The sequence below is a fragment of the Pseudophryne corroboree genome, chromosome 7 (assembly GCF_028390025.1).
Source record: "Pseudophryne corroboree isolate aPseCor3 chromosome 7, aPseCor3.hap2, whole genome shotgun sequence".
NCBI lineage: Eukaryota > Metazoa > Chordata > Amphibia > Anura > Myobatrachidae > Pseudophryne > Pseudophryne corroboree.
In genome coordinates, this window is record NC_086450.1 from 344,047,004 (window position 1) to 344,069,095 (window position 22,092).

The window sequence follows — 22,092 nt, forward strand, 5'->3', positions numbered from 1 at the left end:
TGCGCATCATAGAGTACAAACAAGGAATCCTTCTTTCTGATCCGAGCTGTCCTCTTGATAGAGATCTTCAATGCTCATCCAATGTCTCAACTTGACGAAACCACAATAGGTTGATTCAAGTGGAACAGAAACAACCTTCAGCAGGAACTGCTGCCTAGACCTGAGCTCTGCTCTGTCCTCGTAAAAGACCAAGTAAGGACTTTTACACGATAGGGCCCCCAATTCTGAAACACGCCTAGCAGAAGCCAGGGCCAGTAACATCACAGTCTTCCATGTGAAGTACTTGTCTTCTACAGTCATCAGAGGTTCAAAAGAGGAGGACTGCAGAAATTCCAACACTACAGTCGAATCCCAGGGTGCCATGGGCGGCACAAAAGAAGGTTGTATGTGTAGTACCCCTTGCAAGAAGGTCTGAACTTCTGGCAACACTGCCAATTTTTTCGGGAAGAAAATCGAGAGCTGAAATCTGGACCTTAATGGAACCCAGATGTAAGCCCTTATCCACACCAGCCTGCAGTAAACGCAAGAAACGTCCGAAGTGGACCTCTGCAGGCGGATACATGCGTTCCTCGCACCAAGAGATATACCTTCTCCAGATATGCCTGAACCATAGTTGCAATAACCTTTTTGGAAAGGCCTTTGTGAGCTAGGATGTTCCGCTCAACCTCCATGCCATCAAACGAAGTCGCCTTAAGTCCAGGTAGACGAACGGTCCTTGTTGAAGATCTCTTCTCATTGGCAGAGGCCAAGGGTCTTCAACGGACATGTCCAGAAGATCCACGTACCACGTCCTTCAAGGCCAATCTGGTGCAATCAGAATTGTGAGGAATCTTTGATTCCTGATTCGCTTTAGCACCCTTGGGAGCAGAGGAATCAGAGGAAACAGGTAAACCAGCCGTTAAGGCCAAGGCGTCATCAGTGCATCTACTGCCCACGCCTGAGGGTCCCTGGTCCTCAAACAATAACACGGAAGCTTCTTGTTGAGTCGAGATGCCATCATGTCTATCTGTGGAAAGAACCAGAGATTGATGACCCGTTGAAACACCTGCTGGTGTAGGCCCCACTCCCACGGGTGGAGATCGTGATGACTGAGGAAGTCCGCCTTCCAGTCGTCTACACCCGGAATGAAGATGGCAGACAATGCTCTTTCATTTCTTTCCGCCCAGAGGAGTATCCTTGACACCTCTCGCATGCAGGCTCTGGTTTTTGTCTCCCCTTGTCGATTGATATAAGCCACAACCGTGGCATTGTCAGACTGAACCTGAACAGTTTGACCCTGGAACAAAGGAGAGGCCTGATCAGAGCGTTGTAGGTCACCCGAAGTCCCAGAATGTGGATCGGAAGTAGGGCTTCATGGGCTGACCACCTGCTCTGGAACGGAGCCCCTTGGGTGACAGCTCCCCATCCCCTCAGACTCGCATCTGTCATGAGGAGGATCCAATCCTAAATCCCGAGACTCCGACCTTCCAGTAGGTTTGAGGACTGAAGCCACCACAGGAGGGAAATCCTGGCCTGAGGTCATAACCATATAATCCGATGCATCTGTAGAAGTGATCCGGACCACTTGCTTAGGAGATCCAATTGAAATGTTCTGGCATGGAACCTTCCGTACTGCATCGCCTTGTATGAGGCTACCATCTTTCCCAACAATCGTATGCAAAGATGGATATCCGAGTCGGCCGTAGGACCGCTCTGACCATTTCCTGAAGCATCCCTGCTTTGTCCTCTGGGAGGAATACTTTCTGAGCTACTGTGTCCAGAAACATTCCCAGGAACAGTAGCCGCTGAGCAGGCTCCAGGTGGGACGTCTGCAAATTGAGAATCCACCCATGTTGTGACAGAAGCTGAAAAGTGCAGTCTATACTGAGCAATAGAAGCTCCTGGGATCTCACTTTTATCAAGAGATTGTCCAGGTAAGGGACGATGTTTACCCCCTGGACTCGGAGCTGGAACATCATTTCCGCCATTACCTTCGTGAATACCCTCGGATCGGTGGACAGTCCGAAGGGTAGCGCCTGGAACTGGTAGTGATTGTTCAAGCAGGGCGAACTGCAGATAAGCCTTATGAGGCAGCCAAATTGGAATATGGAGATAAGCGTCCTTTAAATCTAGCGAGACCATGAACTCATGTTCTTCCAGACCCGCAATCACTGCTCGCAAGGATTCAATCTTGAACTTGAAAACCTTTAGGTAAGGGTTCAAGGATTTTAGATTCAAAATCGGCCTTACTGAACCGTCCGGTTTCGGTACCACAAATAGGCTGGAGTAGTAACCCTTTCCCTGTTGCTGTAGTGGCACTGGCACAATGACTTGGGACTGAACCAACTTTTGGATGGCCTGTTGCAGCGTAACTTGTGAATCCTCCAAAACTGGTAAACTTGATTTGAAAAATCGTTGGGGAGGAGCACTGTCGAACTACAGCTTGCAGCCCTGAGAAATTAGGTCTTTAGCTAGGCATCCTGGCAGGAGCTCTCCCAGACGCTGCTGAAGTGACGCAGTCGAGCCCCCACCTTGAGGTTCCCTCGGGGTGGGGAGGTACTGATGCTTTGTTCCTGAGAACCTGTGGCGGCTGGTTTTCTTGTCCCACCTCTGGTGCCTCTCACTGCGGTGGAGGCACCTCTGGCTCTTGATCTGAACCTGGCAGATCGAAAGGACTGGGTAGGCGGCCCCAGGTAGGAACGTCTAGCTGGCGGGGCCCCAGAGGGGAGGAACGTGGATTTTCCCGCAGTAACCTTGGAAATCCACGTATCCAACTCAACCCCATAGAGCCAACCCCCTGAAAAAGGAAGAGACTCTACACTGCGCTTGGACTCTGTGTCCGCTATCCACTGACACAGCCACAAAGCTCTGCGCGCAGACACTGCCATATCAGTGGTCCTAGCATTAATATTGCCTCTCTCCTTGAGAGAATCACACAGAACGCGTGTAGTGTCTTGAATGTGTTTTAGGAGAACTTTAGAATGGGTGTGCACTGGCTCCTCCCTCTATGCCCCTCCTCCAGACCTCAGTTAGATCCTGTGCCCAGAGGAGACTGGGTGCATTACAGGGGAGCTCTCCTGAGCTTATCTGAAAAATAATTTTGTTAGGTTTTTTATTTTCAGGGAGCACTGCTGGCAACAGGCTCCCTGCATCGTGGGACTGAGGAGAGAAAAGCAGACCTACTTAAATGATAGGCTCTGCTTCTTAGGCTACTGGACACCATTAGCTCCAGAGGGTCGGAACGCAGGTCTCACCCTCGCCGTTCGTCCCGGAGCCGCGCCGTCGTCCTCCTCACAGAGCCGGAAGATAGAAGCCGGGTGAGTATAGGAAGAAAGAAGACTTCAAAGGCGGCTGAAGACTTAAGATCTTCTCTGAGGTAACGCTGCGCACCATTGCTCCCACACACAACACACACAGCGGGCACTGAAGGGTGCAGGGCGCAGGGGGGGCGCCCTGGGCAGCAATTATAAACCACTTGGGACTGGCTAATAAGATATATAGAGGCTGCGGAGGCACTATATTATAGAATCCCCCGCCAGTATAGAAAATTTGAGCGGGACCGAAGCCTGCCGCTGAGGGGGCGGAGCTTGATCCTCCAGCACTAACCAGCGCCATTTTCTCCACAGCACACTGCAGAGAAGCTGGCTCCCCGGACTCTCCCCTGCTGAACACGGTGACAGAGGGCAAAAGGGGGGGGGGGGGGGGGGTACTTTTTATTGGCGCAGTGAGTGTATGTTTATATATTTATATAAAAGTGCTGTTTTCTCTGGGAATTTGGTTTCTGGCGCTGGGTGTGTGCTGGCATACTCTCTCTCTGTCTCTCCAAAGGGCCTTATTGGGGAACTGTCTCCATATAGATATATCCCTGAGTGTGTGGGGGTGTCGGTACGCGTGTGTCGGCATGTCTAAAGCGGAAGGCTCATCTAAGGAGGAGGTGGAGCAGATGATTGTGGTGTCTCCGTCGGCAACGCGGACACATGATTGGATGGATATGCTGAATGTTTTAAATGCAAATGTGTCTTTATTACATCAGAGGTTGGACAAAGCAGAGTCCAGGGAAAGAACAGGGAGTCAATCCCTGGCTTTGGCTGTGTCACAGGGCCCGTCAGGGTCTCAGAAACGTCCCCTGTCCCAAGTAGCAGATGCCGATACTGACACGGAATCCGATTCCAGTGTCGACTACGATGATGCGAGGTTACACCAAAGGGTGGCCAAAAGTATTAATTATATGATTATTGCAATAAAGGATGTTTTACATATCACTGATGACCCCTCTGTCCCTGACAAGAGGGTACACATGTTTAAGGAAAAAAAACCAGAGGTAACCTTTCCCCCATCTCATGAGCTGAACGCATTATTTGAGAAGGCTTGGGAAACTCCGGACAAGAAACTGCAGATTCCCAAAAGAATTCTTATGGCGTATCCTTTCCCTGCGCAGGACAGGTTACGGTGGGAATCCTCACCCAGGGTGGACAAGGCGTTAACGCGCTTGTCCAAAAAGGTGGCGCTGCCGTCTCCAGACACGGCCGCCCTCAAGGATCCTGCTGATCGCATACAGGAAACTACCTTAAAATTTATTTATACACATACGGGGGCCTTGATCAGACCAGCAATAGCGTCGGCTTGGGTTTGTAGCGCTGTTGCGGCTTGGACGGATACCTTGTCAGCTGATATTGATGCCCTGGATAGGGATACCATTTTATTGACCTTAGGTCACATTAAAGACGCAGTCTTATATATGAGACACGCTCAGAGAGACGTTGGTTTGCTAGGTTCGAGAGCCAACGCCATGTCGATTTCTGCTAGGCGAGCCCTGTGGACCCGCCAATGGACGGGTGATGCCGACTCAAAGAAGCATATGGAAGTTTTGCCTTACAAAAGGTGAGGATGTATTTGGGGAAGGTCTCGCGGACCTGGTTTCCACAGCTACCGCGGGCAAATCTACTTTTTTACCTTATGTTTCCCCACAGCAAAAGAAAACTCCGCAATATCAGATGCAGTCCTTTCGGTCCCATAAGTCCAGAAGAGGTCGGGGCTCTTCCTTCCTCGCTAGAGGTAAGCGAAGAGGGAAAAAGCAGCCTGCTGCGGCTAGTTCCCAGGAGCAGAAGTCCTCCCCGGCTTCTACTAAATACACCGCATGACGCTGGGGCTCCACTGAGGGAGTCTGCGCCGGTGGGGGCACGTCTTCGACTCTTCAGCCACGTCTGGGTTCAGTCAGACGTGGATCCTTGGGCAATGGAAATCGTATCCCAAGGCTACAAGCTAGACTTCGAAGACATGCCTCCTCGCCGGTTTTTCAAATCGGCTCTACCGGCTTCTCCCCCAGAGAGGGAGATAGTTTTAGCTGCAATTCAAAAACTGTGCAGTCCTGCATTACCAGTTTCAGACGTTGCCGTTTGGGCTTTCCACGGCCCCGATGATTTTCACCAAGGTCATGGCGGAAATGATGGTGCTCCTGCGCAGGCAGGGAGTCACAATTATCCCGTACTTGGACGAACTCCTGATAAAGGCGAGATCGAGAGATCAGTTGCTGAAAAGCGTGGCGATCTCCCTGAGAGTGCTGCAGCAACTTGGCTGGATTCTGAATCTACCAAAGTCACAGCTGGTTCCAACAACTCGACTTTCGTTCTTAGGCATGATTCTGGACACTGAACAAAAGAGGGTTTTTCTCCTAATGGAAAAAGCCCAGGAACTCCAGAACATGGTCAGAGACCTGTTAAAACCGAAGAGAGTGTCAGTCCATCAATGCACTCGAGTACTGGGAAAGATGGTGGCGACCTACGAGGCCATCCCCTTCGGCAGGTTTCATGCGAGGACGTTTCAGTGGGACCTTCTGGACAAGTGGTCCGGGTCCCATCTCCAAATTCATCAGAAAATAAGCCTGTCCCCCAGGGCCAGGGTGTCTCTCCTATGGTGGCTGCAGAGTGCTCACCTTCTAGAGGGTCGCAGGTTCGGCATTCAAGACTGGGTTCTGGTAACCACGGACGCGAGCCTCCGAGGATGGGGAGCAGTCACACAAGGAAGAAATTTTCAGGGGATATGGTCAAGCCAGGAGGCTTGTCTACACATCAACGTACTGGAATTGAGGGCCATATACAACAGCCTACGTCAAGCGGAGAATCTTCTTCGCGACCTACCGGTTCTGATTCAATAAGACAACGTCACAGCTGTGGCTCATGTAAACCACTAAGGCGGAACAAGGAGCAGAGTGGCAATAGCGGAAGCCACCAGGATTCTGCGCTGGGCGGAAAATCACGTAAGCGCTTTGACAGCAGTCTTCATTCCGGGAGTGGACAACTGGGAAGCAGACTTCCTCAGCAGACACTATCTCCATCCAGGAGAGCGGGGACTTCATCAAGAAGTTTTTGCAGAGATAACAAGTCAGTGGGGACTTCCTCAAATAGACATGATGGCGTCACGCCTCAACAAGAAGCTTCGGAGGTATTGTGCCAGGTCAAGGGACCCTCAGGCAGTAGCTGTGGACGCCCTGGTGACACCGTGGGTGTTTCAGTCGGTCTATGTGTTCCCTCCTCTTCCACTCATCTCAAAGATATTGAAAATCATAAGAAGGAAAAGAGTGCAGACAATACTCATTGTTCCAGATTGGCCTCGAAGGACCTGGTATTCCGATCTTCAGGAAATGCTCACAGAAGATCCGTGGCCTCTTCCTCTCAGGGAGGACCTGTTGCAACAGGGGCCCTGTGTGCTCCAAGACTTACTGCGGTTACGTTTGATGGCATGACGGTTGAACACCGAATCCTAGCGGGGAAAGGCATTCCGGAAGAAGTCATCCCTACTCTGATGAAGGCTTGGAAGGAGGTGACAGCAAAGCATTATCACCGTATCTGGAGAAAGTATGTATCTTGGTGTGAAGCCAAGAATGCTCCTACGGAAGTTTTCCATCTGGGCCGTTTTCTCCACTTTCTACAGACAGGAGTGGATATGGGCCTAAAATTAGGCTCCATTAAGGTACAGATTTCAGCCCTATCAATTTTCTTTCAGAAGGAGTTGGCTTCTCTCCCAGAAGTCCAGACTTTTGTAAAGGGAGTGCTGCACATACAGCCTCCTTTTGTGCCTCCAGTGGCACCATGGGACCTTAACGTGGTGTTACAGTTCCTAAAATCTCACTGGTTTGAACCTCTTCAAACGGTTGAATTGAAATTTCTCACTTGGAAGGTGGTCATGTTGTTGGCCTTGGCATCTGCAAGGCGGGGGTCTGAATTGGCGGCTTTGTCTCACAAAAGCCCCTATCTGATTTTCCATGTGGATAGAGCAGAATTAAGGACTCGTCCTCAATTTTTGCCTAAGGTGGTTTCATCGTTTAATATGAACCAACCTATTGTGGTACCTGTGGCTACGAAAGACTTGGAGGATTCCAAGTCCCTTGATGTAGTCAGGGCCTTAAAAATATATGTAACCAGGACGGCTCGGGTTAGGAAACCAGAGGCACTGTTTGTCCTGTATGCAGCCAACAAGGTTGGCGCTCCTGCTTCTAAGCAGACTATTGCTCGCTGGATCTGTAACACGATTCAGCAGGCTCATTCTACGGCTGGATTGCCGTTACCAAATTCGGTAAAGGCCCATTCCACTATGAAGGTGGGCTCTTCTTGGGCGGCTGCCCGAAGCGTCTCGGCATTACAGCTTTGCCGAGCGGCGACTTGGTCGGGTTCAAACACTTTTGCTAAATTCTACAAGTTTGATACCTTGGCTGAGGAGGACCTCATGTTTGCTCAATCGGTGCTGCAGAGTCATCCGCACTCTCCCATCCGGTCTGGAGCTTTGGTATAATCCACATGGTCCTTACGGAGTCACCAGCATCCTCTAGGACGCAAGAGAAAATAAGATTTTAAACCTACCGGTAAATCTTTTTTTCCTAGTCCGTAGAGGATGCTGGGTGCCCGTCCCAGTGTGGACTAAATTCTGCAAGACTTGTATATAGTTATTGCTTACATAAGGGTTATGTTACAGTTTTGATCAGTCTCGGGCTGATGCTGTTTTGTTTCATACTGTTAACTGGTTAGTATATTCCATGTTATACGGTGTGGATGGTGTGGGCTGGTATGAATCTTGCCCTTAGATTAACAAAATCCTTTCCTCGTACTGTCCGTCTCCTCTGGGCACAGTTTCTCTAACTGAGGTCTGGAGAAGGGGCATAGAGGGAGAAGCCAGTGCACACCCATTCTAAAGTTCTTTATAGTGCCCATGTCTCCTGCGGAGCCCATCTATACCCCATGGTCCTTACGGAGTCACCAGCATCCTCTACGGACTAGGAGAAAAAGATTTACCGGTAGGTTTAAAATCTTATTTTTCCTATCCCCAGGGTCCTTTATGGTAAAGGAGCCCAGAGCTGGTAGTACCGCCTTTTTAGATAGGCAAGAGACTGAGACGTCTACGGCCGGTGGCTCTTCCCAAATTTTCATGCCTTCAGGAGCAAAAAGGTAAAGTGTGCAAAAATCGTTTTATCACTTGGTATTTCTTATTTGTATTTTTCCAGGCTAACTTAAACAGGCCATCCAGTTCTGCAGAATCAGGAAAGCTGACACTAGGTTTGTTCTGTGCTAAGAAAAACGACTGCTGGGCAGCAGCGTCCTCTAGAGGGAGTTTTAACACGTCCCGTATAGCATGTATGAGGGGCTCAATACCCTGTGCAGAAGGGAAATGCCCAGTAATAGGATCCAATTCCTCCCTCACCTCTCATCAGCTTCTGAGAGTAAAGCAGGTAACCCACGTTTTAGTGGTCCTGATCTAGAGAGGGAGGGCTGTTCATCATCTGCCCTTGCAGCAAAGTCTGCAACAGCCTGTTGCAGCTGTTGTGTCTCGAGTATTAGCAGTGGGCTGAGATGACATATCTGACATCATGGATTTTATGGCACCAAGCCAGGAAGGCTCTTGACCCTCCACCCCCAGTCCCCTCACTGAGTTGTGAGGACTGGCTGCATTGTTCACATGATATGGAACCAGAAGTAGAGGGAGAGAATCTGGTGTGACATACACTGCATGATTGGTGTTTTACCATGTTTACAGTAGACAACATATATACACATACACAGACAAGTAAAATAATAGCAAGCCTGCCCTTACTGTATGCGACAGGGATAGACAGAGGAAGGAACAGCACACCCAAGCTAAGCAGCCCCAGTGAGACTCACGGTGTAACACTGGAGTTTGTCCTTTTCAGGACACAGATTGTGTACAATAGCGGATCTCCCCCTTTGCTACACCCCTGTACCAGTTTCCCTGCGTATTCTGAGTGTCTGGAGGAGCTGTGTGTGCCTGCTGCCGCAGCTGTAAGCAGAGGAAGGCTACAAAACGCCACTGGTCCCGCTCTGAGGAAGCTCCGCCCCCTATAATGGCAGCAGAGCTATATCGTTTTTATACTGGCAAAGTCTCCCACATAGTATAAAACTAAGTAAGAGTACCTGTTTTCACTACCGCTGGCCAGTGTACGCAGGGGGCTATACAGGAGCCATTGCTGTGTCTGCAAGCAGGTGTGGAATTGTCCTGTATAACCTGAGATGCAAGCACAAAGGTCCCGCTATATAAGAGGAGCAAGTTTGCGAGGATATATATATATATATATTTTATAGGTTTATTCCTCATATTGGATGAGCTTGAGAAGTTGAAAAGGGAATCATAGGAACGAAAGACCATCGTTAACACTTCTATGAATCATCTATCTGGTACGCATTTAAATATTCACTGAGATATTTGCACTGTGTGCACGGAAGGCGCTGGGTCCTACCATTGCTATGCATTGAATTTGTGGCTTTTTGTAAATGAAGTCACACCTGAGGACTTACAAGCGGCCCCTCTATTTGTACGTGAGTGCTATTATTAATACAGAATATCACGGTTTAAGAAATTCACACGTTTACTGTCTTGTAGGTAGCAGCGCTTTTTACACTTATATATATATATATATATATATATATATATATCACTTACTTAGTGGCGGTACTTCAAGTTTCATTATAGTTGTAGAAACAAAAATTTCCTTTTAATTTATCGACGTTTCGGGATTACTCCCGTCATCAGGACATTACGGGAGTTATCCCGAAAACGAGTTTTATGGTAAGAACTTACCTTTGTTAAAACTTTCTGCGAGGTACACTGGGCTCCACAAGGAAAGACATAGGGGTGCAGAGTAGGATTTTGATCCGAGGCACCAACAGGCTGAAAAGCTTTGACTGTTCCCAGAATGCCTAGCGCCGCCTCCTCTATAAACCCGCCTCCCTGCACAGGAGCTCAGTTTTTAGTTAACCAGCCCAATGCAGTAGCAGGAAAAGAGATGACAACGGTTAGTAGCCACATACACCACACTCTCACGACAGGAGAAGTGTCAGCGGCTAATGCCATACCAAACCAAAGAAGCTAAGTGCGTCAGGGTGGGCACCTTGTGAAGCCCAGTGTACCTCGCAGAAAGAATTTTAACAAAGGTAAATTCTTACCATAAAACTTGTTTTATGCTGCGGGGTACACTGGGCTCCACAAGGAAAGACAATGGGGATGTCCTAAAGCAGTTCCTTATGGGAGGGGACATACTGTAGCGGGCACAAGAACCCAGCGTCCAAAGGAAGCATCCTGGGAAGCGGCAGTATCGAAGGCATAGAACCTTATGAACGTGTTCACTGAGGACCACGTAGCCACCTTGCACAATTGTTCAAGGGTCGCACCACGTTGGGCCGCCCAAGAAGGTCCAACAGACCGAGTAGAATGGGCCGTAATGTGAGCAGGAGCTGATAGACCAGCCCTCACATATGCATGTGCAATCACCATTCTAATCCATCTGGCCAAAGTTTGCTTGTGAGCAGGCCAGCCCCGTTTGTGAAATCCAAACAGCACAAAGAGAGAATCAGATTTCCTAATAGAAGCAGTTCTCTTCACATAGATACGGAGAGCCCGTACCACAGCCAAAGACCACTCTTTGGGAGACAGATCAGGAGAAACAAGTGCCGGAACCACTAAACGAAGAAACCACCTTAGGTAAATATCCGGGACGAGTCCTAAGAACCGCCCGGTCACGGTGCAAAATCAGATATGGGGAATAACAAGACAAGGCACCCAAATCCGACACTCTTCTAGCTGAAGCAATAGCCAGCAGAAACACCACCTTAAGGGAAAGCCACTTAAGATCAGCTGAACCAAGAGGTTCAAACAGAGACTCTTGTAACGCCTCCAAAACCACAGACAAGTCCCAAGGAGCCACAGGCGGGACATAGGGAGGTTGGATACGCAACACACCCTGAGTGAAGGTATGCACATCAGGTAAGGTCGTAATCTTTCTCTGAAACCACACCGACAAGGCAGATATTTGAACCTTGAAGGAGGCCAGACGCAGGCCTAAGTCCAGACCCTGCTGAAGAAGGGCCAACAACTTGGCTGTACTATACTTGGAAGCGTCATAATTGTTAGATGCGCATCAAACAAAGTAAGAATGCCAGACCCTATAGTAAATCTGAGCAGAAGCCGGTTTCCGGGCCCGCAACATAGTTTGAATGACCGCCTCAGAAAACCCTTTAGCCCTTAAGACGGAAGCTTCAAGAGCCACGCCGTCAAAGACAGCCGGGCTAGGTCCTGGTAGACACAGGGGCCCTGAACGAGGAGGGCTGGGCGTTGCGGAAGTAAAATTGGATGCTCTGACGATAGGCCCTGCAGGTCTGAGAACCAGTGCCGTCTGGGCCACGCTGGAGCTATGAGAAGCAGAATTCCTCTTTCTTGCTTGAACTTCCGAATTACCCTGGGCAGGAGTGACACTGGAGGGAACACGTACGGCAGCCAAAACCATCACGGCACCGCCAGCGCATCCACGAATGCTGCTTGAGGTCCCTTGTCCTTGCTCCGAAGACCGGAACCTTGTGATTGTGTCGAGACGCCTTCAGATCTACGTCTGGAAGGCCCCATTTTTCCACTAGGAGTTGAAACACTTCTGGATGGAGGCCCCACTCGCCGGCATGTACGTCCCGACGACTGAGAAAGTCCGCTTCCCAATTCAGGACTCCCGGAATGAATATTGTCGATATGGCCAGTTGATGGCGTTCCGCCCAATGTAGAATCTGTGAGACTTCCTTCATTGCCAAACGGCTTTGAGTGCCGCCTTGATGATTTATGTAAGCCACTGTGGTGGCGTTCTCCAACTGTACTTGAACAGGACTGTTCTGAATTAAATGCTGGGCCAGGTTCAACGCATTGAAGATCGCCCGCAATTCCAGAATGTTGATCAAGAGGAGGGATTCCTCTTTGGTCCACCGACCCTGAAGGGAGTGTTGCTCCAGCACCACGCCCCAACCTCTTAGACTGGCATCTGTTGTCAACAGGACCCAGTCGGATATCCAGAAGGGACGGCCCCTGCACAATTGTCGGTCCTGGAGCCACCAAAGCAGCGACAGACGGACCTCCGGAGTCAATGAGATCATGTGAGACAGGCCGTCCCACTTGGCTAGAATTAGCTTCTGGAGGGGGCGAGCATGGAATTGAGCATAGTCCACCATGTCGAATGCTGACACCATGAGGCCCAGCACCTGCATCGCCGAACGTATCGACACCTGCGGACGAGAAAGGAAGCAACAAATCCTGTCCTGAAGCTTCAGGACTTTTTCCTGAGACAAGAACAACCTCTGGTTGTTAGTGTCCAATAGCGCTCCCAGGTGCACCATGCTCTGAGCAGGGACCAGGAAGGATTTCTTCCAGTTGATGAGCCACCCGTGGGCTTGTAGAAACCGGACAGTCATATCCAGATGACGTAGCAGAAGTTCTGGGGAATTTGCCAGGATTAACAAGTCGTCCAGATACGGCAGTATCCTGACCCCTTGACGGCGGAGTACCACCGTCAACACCGCCATAACTTTGGTGAAGACTTGCGGAGCCGTAGTTAAACCAAAAGGTAACGCCAGAAACTGGTAATGGAGGTTGCCAATCGCAAACCTCAGGTATTGCTGATGTGACGCTGCTATAGGAATATGCAGGTAAGCATCCAGTATGTCCAGGGAGACCATGTAGTCCCCAGGTTCCAAGGCCAGAACTATAGAGCGAAGGGTTTCCATAAAGAACTTGGAAAGCTTCACAAACCTGTTCAATGCCTTGAGGTTGAGAATGGGCCGGGAGGACCCATTCGGTTTCGGGACTAGAAACAGCGGAGAATAGTACCCCTGGCCTCTCTGCGCAAGAGGCACCTGTACTACGACTCCTGTATCCAGGAAGGTCTGTACCACCGAATGTAAAGCGTTTGCCTTTGTCTGGTCCAACGGGACGTCTTTCCGGCAAAATCGATGAGGGGGTCGGTTTTTGAAGGCTATGGCGTAACCTCGAGTGACGACTTCCCGTACACCCAGGCATCTGAAGTGGTCTTCAACCATTCCTGGGTATACCCTAGAAGCCGGCCGCCCACCCTGGGATCCCCCAGGGGGAGGCCCGCCCCGTCATGCGGTAGGCTTGTTTTGGAAGCTGGCTGACGGGCCGCCCAGGCTCTTTTGGGCCTTGGCTTACCAGGTTTGGAAGTGCGGGCCTGCTTGTTGTACGCCTGACCTTTTGCTTTACCTGAAGGACGAAAGGGGCGAAAGGAAGTACCTTTAGCCTTCGACACAGAAGGAGCGGTACTTGGCAGACAAGCAGTTTTGGCAGTAGCCAAGTCAGCCACTATCTTATTTAAGTCCTCCCCAAACAGAATATCTCCCTTGAAAGGGAGTACCTCCAGGGTTTTTCTAGAGTCCAGATCCACAGACCAGGATCTCAGCCACAATATCCGGCGAGGACTGATGTAGTAGAGGCCTTGGCTGCTAAGATACCGGCATCAGAAGAAGCCTCTTTACAGTACATGTTGCTGCAATAGTGCGCCTTTGTGCAGCACCCGTGAGGGTGTAAATCGCTTTCAGACAACCCTCCACACGTTTATCCGTAGGCTCTTTTAGAGACGTGACGGTAGTGACAGGTAGACCTGAGGAAACCACCATACTAGCCACATGTGAGTCCACTGGAGGAGGCGTTTCCCAATTTTTAGACAGCTCTGGCGTGAGGGGATAGCGAGCCAGCATCTTCTTTTGAGGCACAAACTTCTTACCCGGGTTTCCCCTGGGTTCCTGATGTATATCCACTAGGTGGTCAGAGTGAGGTAAAACTTGTTTAACCACCTTCTGACGCTTGAACCTATCTGGTTTCTTAGGAGGGACGGATGGCTCGGGATCATCTGCAAAATAAATTTAATAGCCTCCAAAAGATCAGGCATATCCACATGTGAACTACCCTCACCATCAGCAGTATCTGAGTCAGAATCTGTGGGGTCAGTATAAGTGCCATCTTCATCAGACGAGGTGTCAGTGACAGCAGTGGATTGTGAGGAGATAAGAGCTCGCTTAGAAGCCCCCTTGGACTTAGGCGAGCGAGGGTCAGACTTTTTAGTAGTCAGGGACTGGTTCAACTTATTCAATTGAGCAGATAAATCGTCCACCCACGGCGGATTAGCTGCAGGGACCACATACGGTTGCACCGGTATAGGTGGTCCCATCAGGGGTGTTAGTTTATGAACTAGCGTATATAGAAGCATGGAAAAAGCAGCCCACGGTGGGTCATTATGTACCTCCGTTGCCACAGTCCCACTGAGGGGCAAGGAGCCCCCAGAACCAGAGCCCACAGCTGCTATATTCTCCTCATAGGGATCTGTGGCTTCAGCAACACCGGCAGTGTGTTCAGCCCCAGAACAGTTACCTTCAGAAGCAGACATGATATAACTGGCAGTATCAGGTAACACAGTACAATTGGCAGCAGCACAATACCTCTTACCCAAACCCCTGCGCAGTGTAGTCAGCACAAGCAGAGATACTGTATAGGAGAGATATGGTGACTAAAATCACAGAGAAAAATACGTATCAGAGTATATCTTGTGAATATCCTATATTATAAAACCTGACGCACCAAGCCCCCTCAGGTTATAGAATATAGGGATAGCAAGTTGAGTGAGAGACACGAATGGACACTACTCAGCAAGCTAATGCACACACATATAGTCACAGTTGTACAATGCAGAGGTTATTACTAACAATAATACTGCACTGGACCAGCTTATATAGCTATGTAGGCAATAGATATAACACTGCACAGTAAGAACTGGATATATATCACAGGGTAATTGTACTAGAAAACCCTGACTAAATGCACTCTTTCTTAACTAACACTGTCTAAGTGACAGGCAGAATACTTAAGTGTCATATAAAGGCACAGCGCTGTCAACCAGGCAGCTTTACATAGTAGGATTTGACCAAGCAGTCCCAGGAACAGTGTAGCTGAGAGAAATGGCGCCCAGACACTGACAGGGAGTGAGGGAGAGACAGATATGCAGCTCCAGGGCGGGAACATTTGCTGGAAACGGCGCCCTGGGGCTGGGGGAGGGGCTCCAGGTCTAAGCCTTATCCCCCTGCTGGCAAAACCACCGGGTACTGCGGGCTACTAGTAAACTGGTTTTAAGGGAAAACCTGACCTGCACCCATGCCCTGGTGATCTAGTGGGATCGCCTGTACTGCCACAGTGTCCACCGCCAGCGCGCGCGGCCCACCTCTCTCTGACTGCGCCGGATCGCAATAAAGTACGGGTCCCGCAAGCGGGACCCACTCACCACCTCCCGAAGCGCGGCCACGCGATCCCGGAGAGCCCCCGTCGTGTGCGCCTGACCAGAGAAGAAAACCGGAGCCTCCTGCTGTAGTTACCCGGCAACCAGGGCTCGGGAGTGTACAGCGCCGCTGGGGAGAAATGGAGCTGCAGCAGTGAATGTCTCCTGACATTTACACACTGCTGCAGCCCTTGAAGTCTTCACTTTTCTTCATAAAAAGCTTTTCTTAGGGCTGCCTGGAGCAGCCCCTCTGTTATGTGCCTGCTATCTGCGGCACCAACTACAAATCTGAGCTCCTGTGCAGGGAGGCGGGGTTATAGAGGAGGCGGCGCTAGGCATTCTGGGAACAGTCAAAGCTTTTCAGCCTGTTGGTGCATCGGATCAAGATCCTACTCTACACCCCTATGTCTTTCCTTGTGGAGCCCAGTGTACCCCACAGCAGAAACATCGATAAATTAAAAGGAAATTTTTGTTTCTATAACTATAATGAGACTTGGAGTGCCGCCATTATGTGCTATATCGGAGAGGACTGTAATCATTGCCCTTCTCTATGCCCCCCAGTAATCACTCTACCAGTCATCCGCCGCTCGTGAGGAAACGTCTGCCACCTGATGGAGCACTTCCCTGCTGCAGGAGGCGCCTGTAATGGCACTGTGTAGTGTGGCGCTGAGGAGACGCACACTTACTAGCCGGGAAGGAGAAGCTGTCCGGAGCGTAGCTCCGCCCCCCGCCAATTGCGTCTAGTTTAAACAAGCACAGTGTAAAATAAACAAGTAGCGGCGGGTACGCGGCTATAGGACGGCTCCGAACTCAGCTGGGGGAAAGTGCCCTGCAGGAAGCTGCATGATCCGGAGCCTCTGCTAGTCAGAGCTCCGGTTTATACTCGCCCTACTGCCTTGCTAGCCAGCTGGGCACAGGCTGTGGGGACCTAACAGACACTGCACGCAGCGCCACTGGAATTACCCCTGGTATCTTTTGCTGTGCAGACAGACAGAGGCAGTAGGCGGTCTGTCTGTTCTCAGCATCTTTTAAGAAACTTCTCTGGAGAAGCCGAGAGAGAGGATCGACTCCCTCGGGCACATTCTTCAAACTGGTCTGTAGGGGGGGGGGGGGCATGGAGGGGAGGAGCGAGCCACAATTTTAAAGAATTTAAAGTGCCGGCTCCACTTAGCCACCATCTATACCCCACCGTAAAGACCTTCCTGGGTCTCCTGGTGGATGAAGTAGAAAAATCAAGATTAGAAGTATGTTTTTAGTAAAAAGCAATTCTGCGTTACAATGTGCAACTGTAATAAGATATTTCAGTATGTGGAAACTTGTCTAATTATGGACCAGACCACAGTAAAGATGTTAGCTGCTTGTTAACAGCTAAGAATTGCACATAATGAAATGGTGAATAGTCTAATTAATATGAATAACAAGTAAAAGATTGACCTTGAAAGAAATATGCTAACACAATAAAAGGAACACTGTTCTGTTTACCTGTTCACAAGACAGGCGAAACACTCCCTCCACCCCTGTTACTCCCAAAGCGCTCTCAATGTTCTGGGTCATTCGGAAAGGGACCTTTTCAGGAACACGAAGACTCTTGCCTGTGGAAAGGGTTGCCAGACACTATTTCTTGTATGACTACTTTAGCATGTTCAGGCTATATGTAAATCAGTAAACGCAATTTTGATATGGATAGCCAAGCATGAACGAAAATAGCAACATGGATCTCACCTTTTTCAAAGCAAACATTGTAATCAATGTGGACCACCTCCCCGCTTGTCATATCAATTAGCACATTATCCAAGTGCCTGTCACCAAGACCTATGATGTAGCCAACCATCGACATGACAGCAGTTGATCTGGCGTAGGACTGAAAAGAAACAGAGGGATACAAAGTAAATTGGTTATTTGACTGAATAGGGAAGCTTAGGGTGCGTACACACTGGCCGATATATCGGCCAGTGTGTACGAGTGATATGTCTGACCGCCGTCATTCATAGATCATCACGTCGGCCCTGCAGCACATCCTACAGTATATTGGCGCATTGTGCTGTACATTTGCTGCAGAAGCCGGCGGTGACTGACAGCTGAACTGGGTGGGCGTATGTAAACGCCCGCCCAGTTTGTGACGTCTTTTCCGATGGATCAGTCAGTGTGTATACGCAACACACTGCCCGGTCCGTCTGTAGATATATCTGCAGATAAATCGATCTGCAGATATATCTGTGTACCCAGCATAAGTTATTGGTGAACACCATTGTCACTGGGGGGCTCTGTCAAGTTTAAGGCCTGATTTATAGCACTACCCTCAGCTTGCGCCTGTACTTACAACTGCAGCTACAGTATATCGCAATCATGACCATTTCAATCGCAGATCATTAAAGCCGTGCAGATGGAGGTTAAGCCTGCCCCTTTGATAACATCTCAGGGGTCTATGTACTAAGCCTTGGATGGAGGTACAGGGGATGGAGATAAAGTACCAGCCAACCAGTTCCGGTCATGTCACAGGCTGGGTTTGAAAAATTAGAGTTAGGAGCGGATTGGTTGGTACTTTATCGCCATCCAAGGCTTAGTAAATAGATCCCTTATTCTGAGTTACACTTATAAATTATATTTGCTACAAGCTAAACTTTGTACATAAATTGGGATCAAGTGTTGATGACTACAATGCCTATTTTTAATCAGATGGATATACGCGAAATATAAGGTTGTATGTATATATTGTGCATACAGTATGTGTTTCTGCTCATACACAAACAACTTTATGTTCAACTCAAAATCAGGCCCTTAATATTTATGGAAGAAAATACATTATACTTCAGTGCAAACACTATTTGGCAGTTCTGAGTCATGATAATAAATGCATAACGATCAGCATAAGTACTCAGGTTAAATATGTTCATAGAAAGAAAGCCAGTGAAAATAACCTACAGGTACAGAATACAGGATTTGGGTAATATACAATGCTTGGACTTCAATTTCTAGGGGCCCTATAGAAACATTCTGCGCCTCTCACCTGTGTAACTCTCCACCATTCATCAGGGGTAGCGCATGAGCACCACAACTCTTTTGCAAGCAGGTTAGGGGGAGTAGATTCCATTAATTCTTCAAGCACAGCCTTCATTACATTAAGAGGCCAGTCTCGGCGTGACACATCCAAACTTAGACCAACTGCCTTTAACGCAGGACCTATTTTACTGTAATACAGCTCACTGGGCCTTGGAACCATTGCTTGGTTCTGAGGCGTCTGATAGGAATCTTGTGCCTAGAAAACAAACAAACATGTATTTAAGACTACTGTGGGACAATCATAAACCTATCACTCTGCAATAGTGCCGTTTCCCATCAGCTTTTTGGTGCATTTGCAAACGGCCACTATAGCGGCTTGTCTTTGGTGAAGACCCATCCCCCCCCTCCCCTTTCCCTCATAACGCCCCCAAATGTACTAGAATAGGGCAGAAGTTTGCATTTGTGTAAAACACACGCACCTCACTATAGATAGGTATGCAACAGCTGCAGGATTTCACTAAACCTTGGCTTTCCAGTAAGAAATCTATTTGAAACACATATTTGGGTTTGACATAGTAGAAAGTGTATTTTCTCTTTACCCATAATGTGCCAGTGGTAGAGAGTCAGAATAACTCCAGGTGAAAAGTCACTCAGGAAGGAAGATAACCTGACATTTCAGGCCATAACGTCAGCAACATTAGTGTTCAGATTTGAGTAAACTGGCCAATCAAGTACTGATCCTGTCGCTCAGCCTGACCACTGCCCAATTTGGTCACACAAATGTTATGTGCAAGCTGTGACCTTCTGACACCTAATGGCCATCTCAAATGCAGCAAGACTTCAGAAAGCAGCTATTAAGTTCAAACTTCAGCCTCAATATGGGCAGCTTGTTCATTGCAAAAAGAATGCACAACCAGGCAGGGGCATAAACAAAAATGTCCTTATTCCAGGATATTAATGCTTGCAATGGGTTCTATACACATGGATTATTATCCTGAGTCACTGATGTGACATGGCTGTTTGGATGGATGTTGGGTAGCAGCCAGATCTTGCAATACTTTTATCCGCGATCACACAGCAACAGGGTTTCATCTCATTGGCTCATAATGTAGCAAACTAACCGCCGTAATATTTTGTACAAACTAATTTTCATTACATTTTTAAAGCTAACGCACATTATAATTAAGAACAAACCTTGTGTCCTGACCTAACAATGATTAACTGGAGCTGGGAATGCTACTTTAACGTTACAATTGAGCTGCTCCTTCCTACAAGAACAAGTATGAAAGCAGCAACTCCAGTTCATTTAGCATTTTATACCTTCTGCACTTGTAAAGCAGCTTCCCTTTGCTGCCATCGTTTATAAAGACCGAACAGAGGAGTGGCTCCATCCACCCACTGAATGAGCCCAGATCGTGTGCCAAGGGGTGTAACAGAATAGTGCCTAGCCCGGAATCGGGGAGACTCTTGACCGTTGATAGTTGCAAACATGGTGTTTACGATAGACAGAAACTGCATAATCCGCTCATCAAGATGTAAGTCTTCCAAACCTGTTTAAAATTAATAACAGCTAATATTGGTATCAATAATTAGACCTGAAGAACCACTAAATCATACAACGCTAGATATTGAAAGAGAAAGGAGCGCTATACCTTTGAAGAGATAAGGGTAGTTTTTCCCATCAGATCCCAGGAAGATGAATTTCTTAGGCTTCGTTTTTGTAGGCAGGATGGTAATGGTGCTGCCCACGCTATGAATTGTGATGGTGTCTCTGTCCGACACTTCACCTGGAAGGGCTATTTCAGTGTTCGACATGGAGGTCAGATAAGGACTGATTTCTTCAAGGCGTAACAAGTAACTTGTACGTTTCTGTGCTCTCTGCTGCAGGCTTAGCATGATCTGAAAATTGCATTTAACCAATAGATTTTTAAACCGTTTAAGGGAATTACAAGCTAAACTGTGATGGGGACCAGTATAAAGATTGCAGTAATCTATTGTCTCTGGTAAGTATCACTAAAGGGCCCCATACACTAGAGCGCTTATGCTCGATTTCAGCCCAATTCGGCCCGATATATTGGGTGAAATCTGGCATTTTTAAGGTGTCTCCGGTCCGATCCGCGTTCCCGTGAGCATTGGATCAGATCCTCAAGACTGAATGTGCACATTCAATAAGGTCCGACTTGTAGGCGTGGCTGGGATTGCCCAGGATACATCGGATGCAAAAGGACAGCATCCGATGTATCTTGGGCGATCCTGCCCCCCGGGAGGCTGCCAGGGTGATCGCCTGCGACATGCGGTCGGATAAGTGTATGGCGCCCTTAAGAGTCAGAAACCATAAACACAGTGCCTAGATGGTCAGGACCATAGGGTTTTATACACATCAATTGCACTTATCACCAATATATTCCGAGACCACATTTACTAAACAGGTATAATGGTCCTTAAATTTCGGTGCATTTAAAATACTTAAAATCACTAAGCATTATGTAAAAGTGAAAAGTCAGCTTCTGTAGCGTGCATAAAGCCTCTAGAAATAATATCAATAATATTTGTTCGATTCCTATATTGATGCATTAAACACCTGGAAATGATTCAATGTGCAGACAGTCATGACTAGTAAACTGGTGTCAGGTCCAGAAGCCTTACTATATAAAATATGGGGCACAATGCGATATTTTCAAAATACCTGCTTGAATGGTATCCAGCTATTTCCAGGATTAGCAGGATTGGAGGGGTTTCTAAGTTTTTCCAAAGCATTTTCAATTGCCTCTCCATAGTTGTCCTGAAACCATTTCTCATGCGGTGTTTCTGCAGGCACTGACGTTATACTGCAAACATGCTCCAAAGCAAAGACAATGGGCTTCATCAGTGCGGTGTGCTTCTCACGCATTATAGCAATCTTCTCCTCTCTAGCGAGCAAAGTAAGAAAAAAAAAGCATTCTAGACACACTGATAATTGTCTTTTACCATAGAGACAACATAATATTCACAAACTATGCACGTACGTTTTGCAGTAAAAAGGGCCTTTATTTTTTTAAATATAAAAAACTCTGCACTTATCAAAACCCAATGAGCACCATTTGTGTCATGTGGCAGCCTAGAACAGTTCCATTAGAAGTAATGCTGGCATGTATGAGTTTACAAGCTCCACTGAAGACATTCATGTTGGTGCGTTGCTTCGGAGACAAATTAGTAGGTTTCAAAATAAAAGTGCTTCAATCAAAATTTAGATCCCAAACTGAACGTTTGTTATTTGCTTTATTTTACCTTTACCACATTGGTCTTCTCAATTTAGGTCACAGGATTATTTAAAGAATATTTTTGTATCTATTTTAGTCCATTTTTATGGTAGAATTTGGGGGGACACTGCAAGGTGAAAGGTCATCAGGCATCGATCATGGTCTGAATAACCCCAAAGGATTTCAGGGCCACCCCATTAAAGCCAGTCAAGTAAGTCTTGGTGGGAAAATGGGCCATGAATTAGGTATTTTCTTATGTTGGCTGTGCTAAGAATGTTA

General features: G+C 48.1%; 1 protein-coding gene across 2 annotated transcripts in view; it reads right to left on the reverse strand.

The window, feature by feature from the left end:
• The window catches only part of SMG1 (SMG1 nonsense mediated mRNA decay associated PI3K related kinase), a 408,649-nt gene that overhangs the window by 72,170 nt on the left and 314,387 nt on the right, over positions 1-22,092 (reverse strand). For both annotated transcript variants that reach the window (XM_063934392.1, XM_063934391.1), the window contains exons 39-44: positions 21,261-21,483; positions 20,227-20,473; positions 19,895-20,124; positions 18,582-18,830; positions 17,297-17,435; positions 17,057-17,166 (exon numbers count right to left, since the gene is read on the reverse strand). In XM_063934392.1, coding sequence (XP_063790462.1) covers positions 17,057-17,166; positions 17,297-17,435; positions 18,582-18,830; positions 19,895-20,124; positions 20,227-20,473; positions 21,261-21,483 — 1,198 coding nt within the window. The remainder of the gene's footprint in view (positions 1-17,056; positions 17,167-17,296; positions 17,436-18,581; positions 18,831-19,894; positions 20,125-20,226; positions 20,474-21,260; positions 21,484-22,092) is intronic.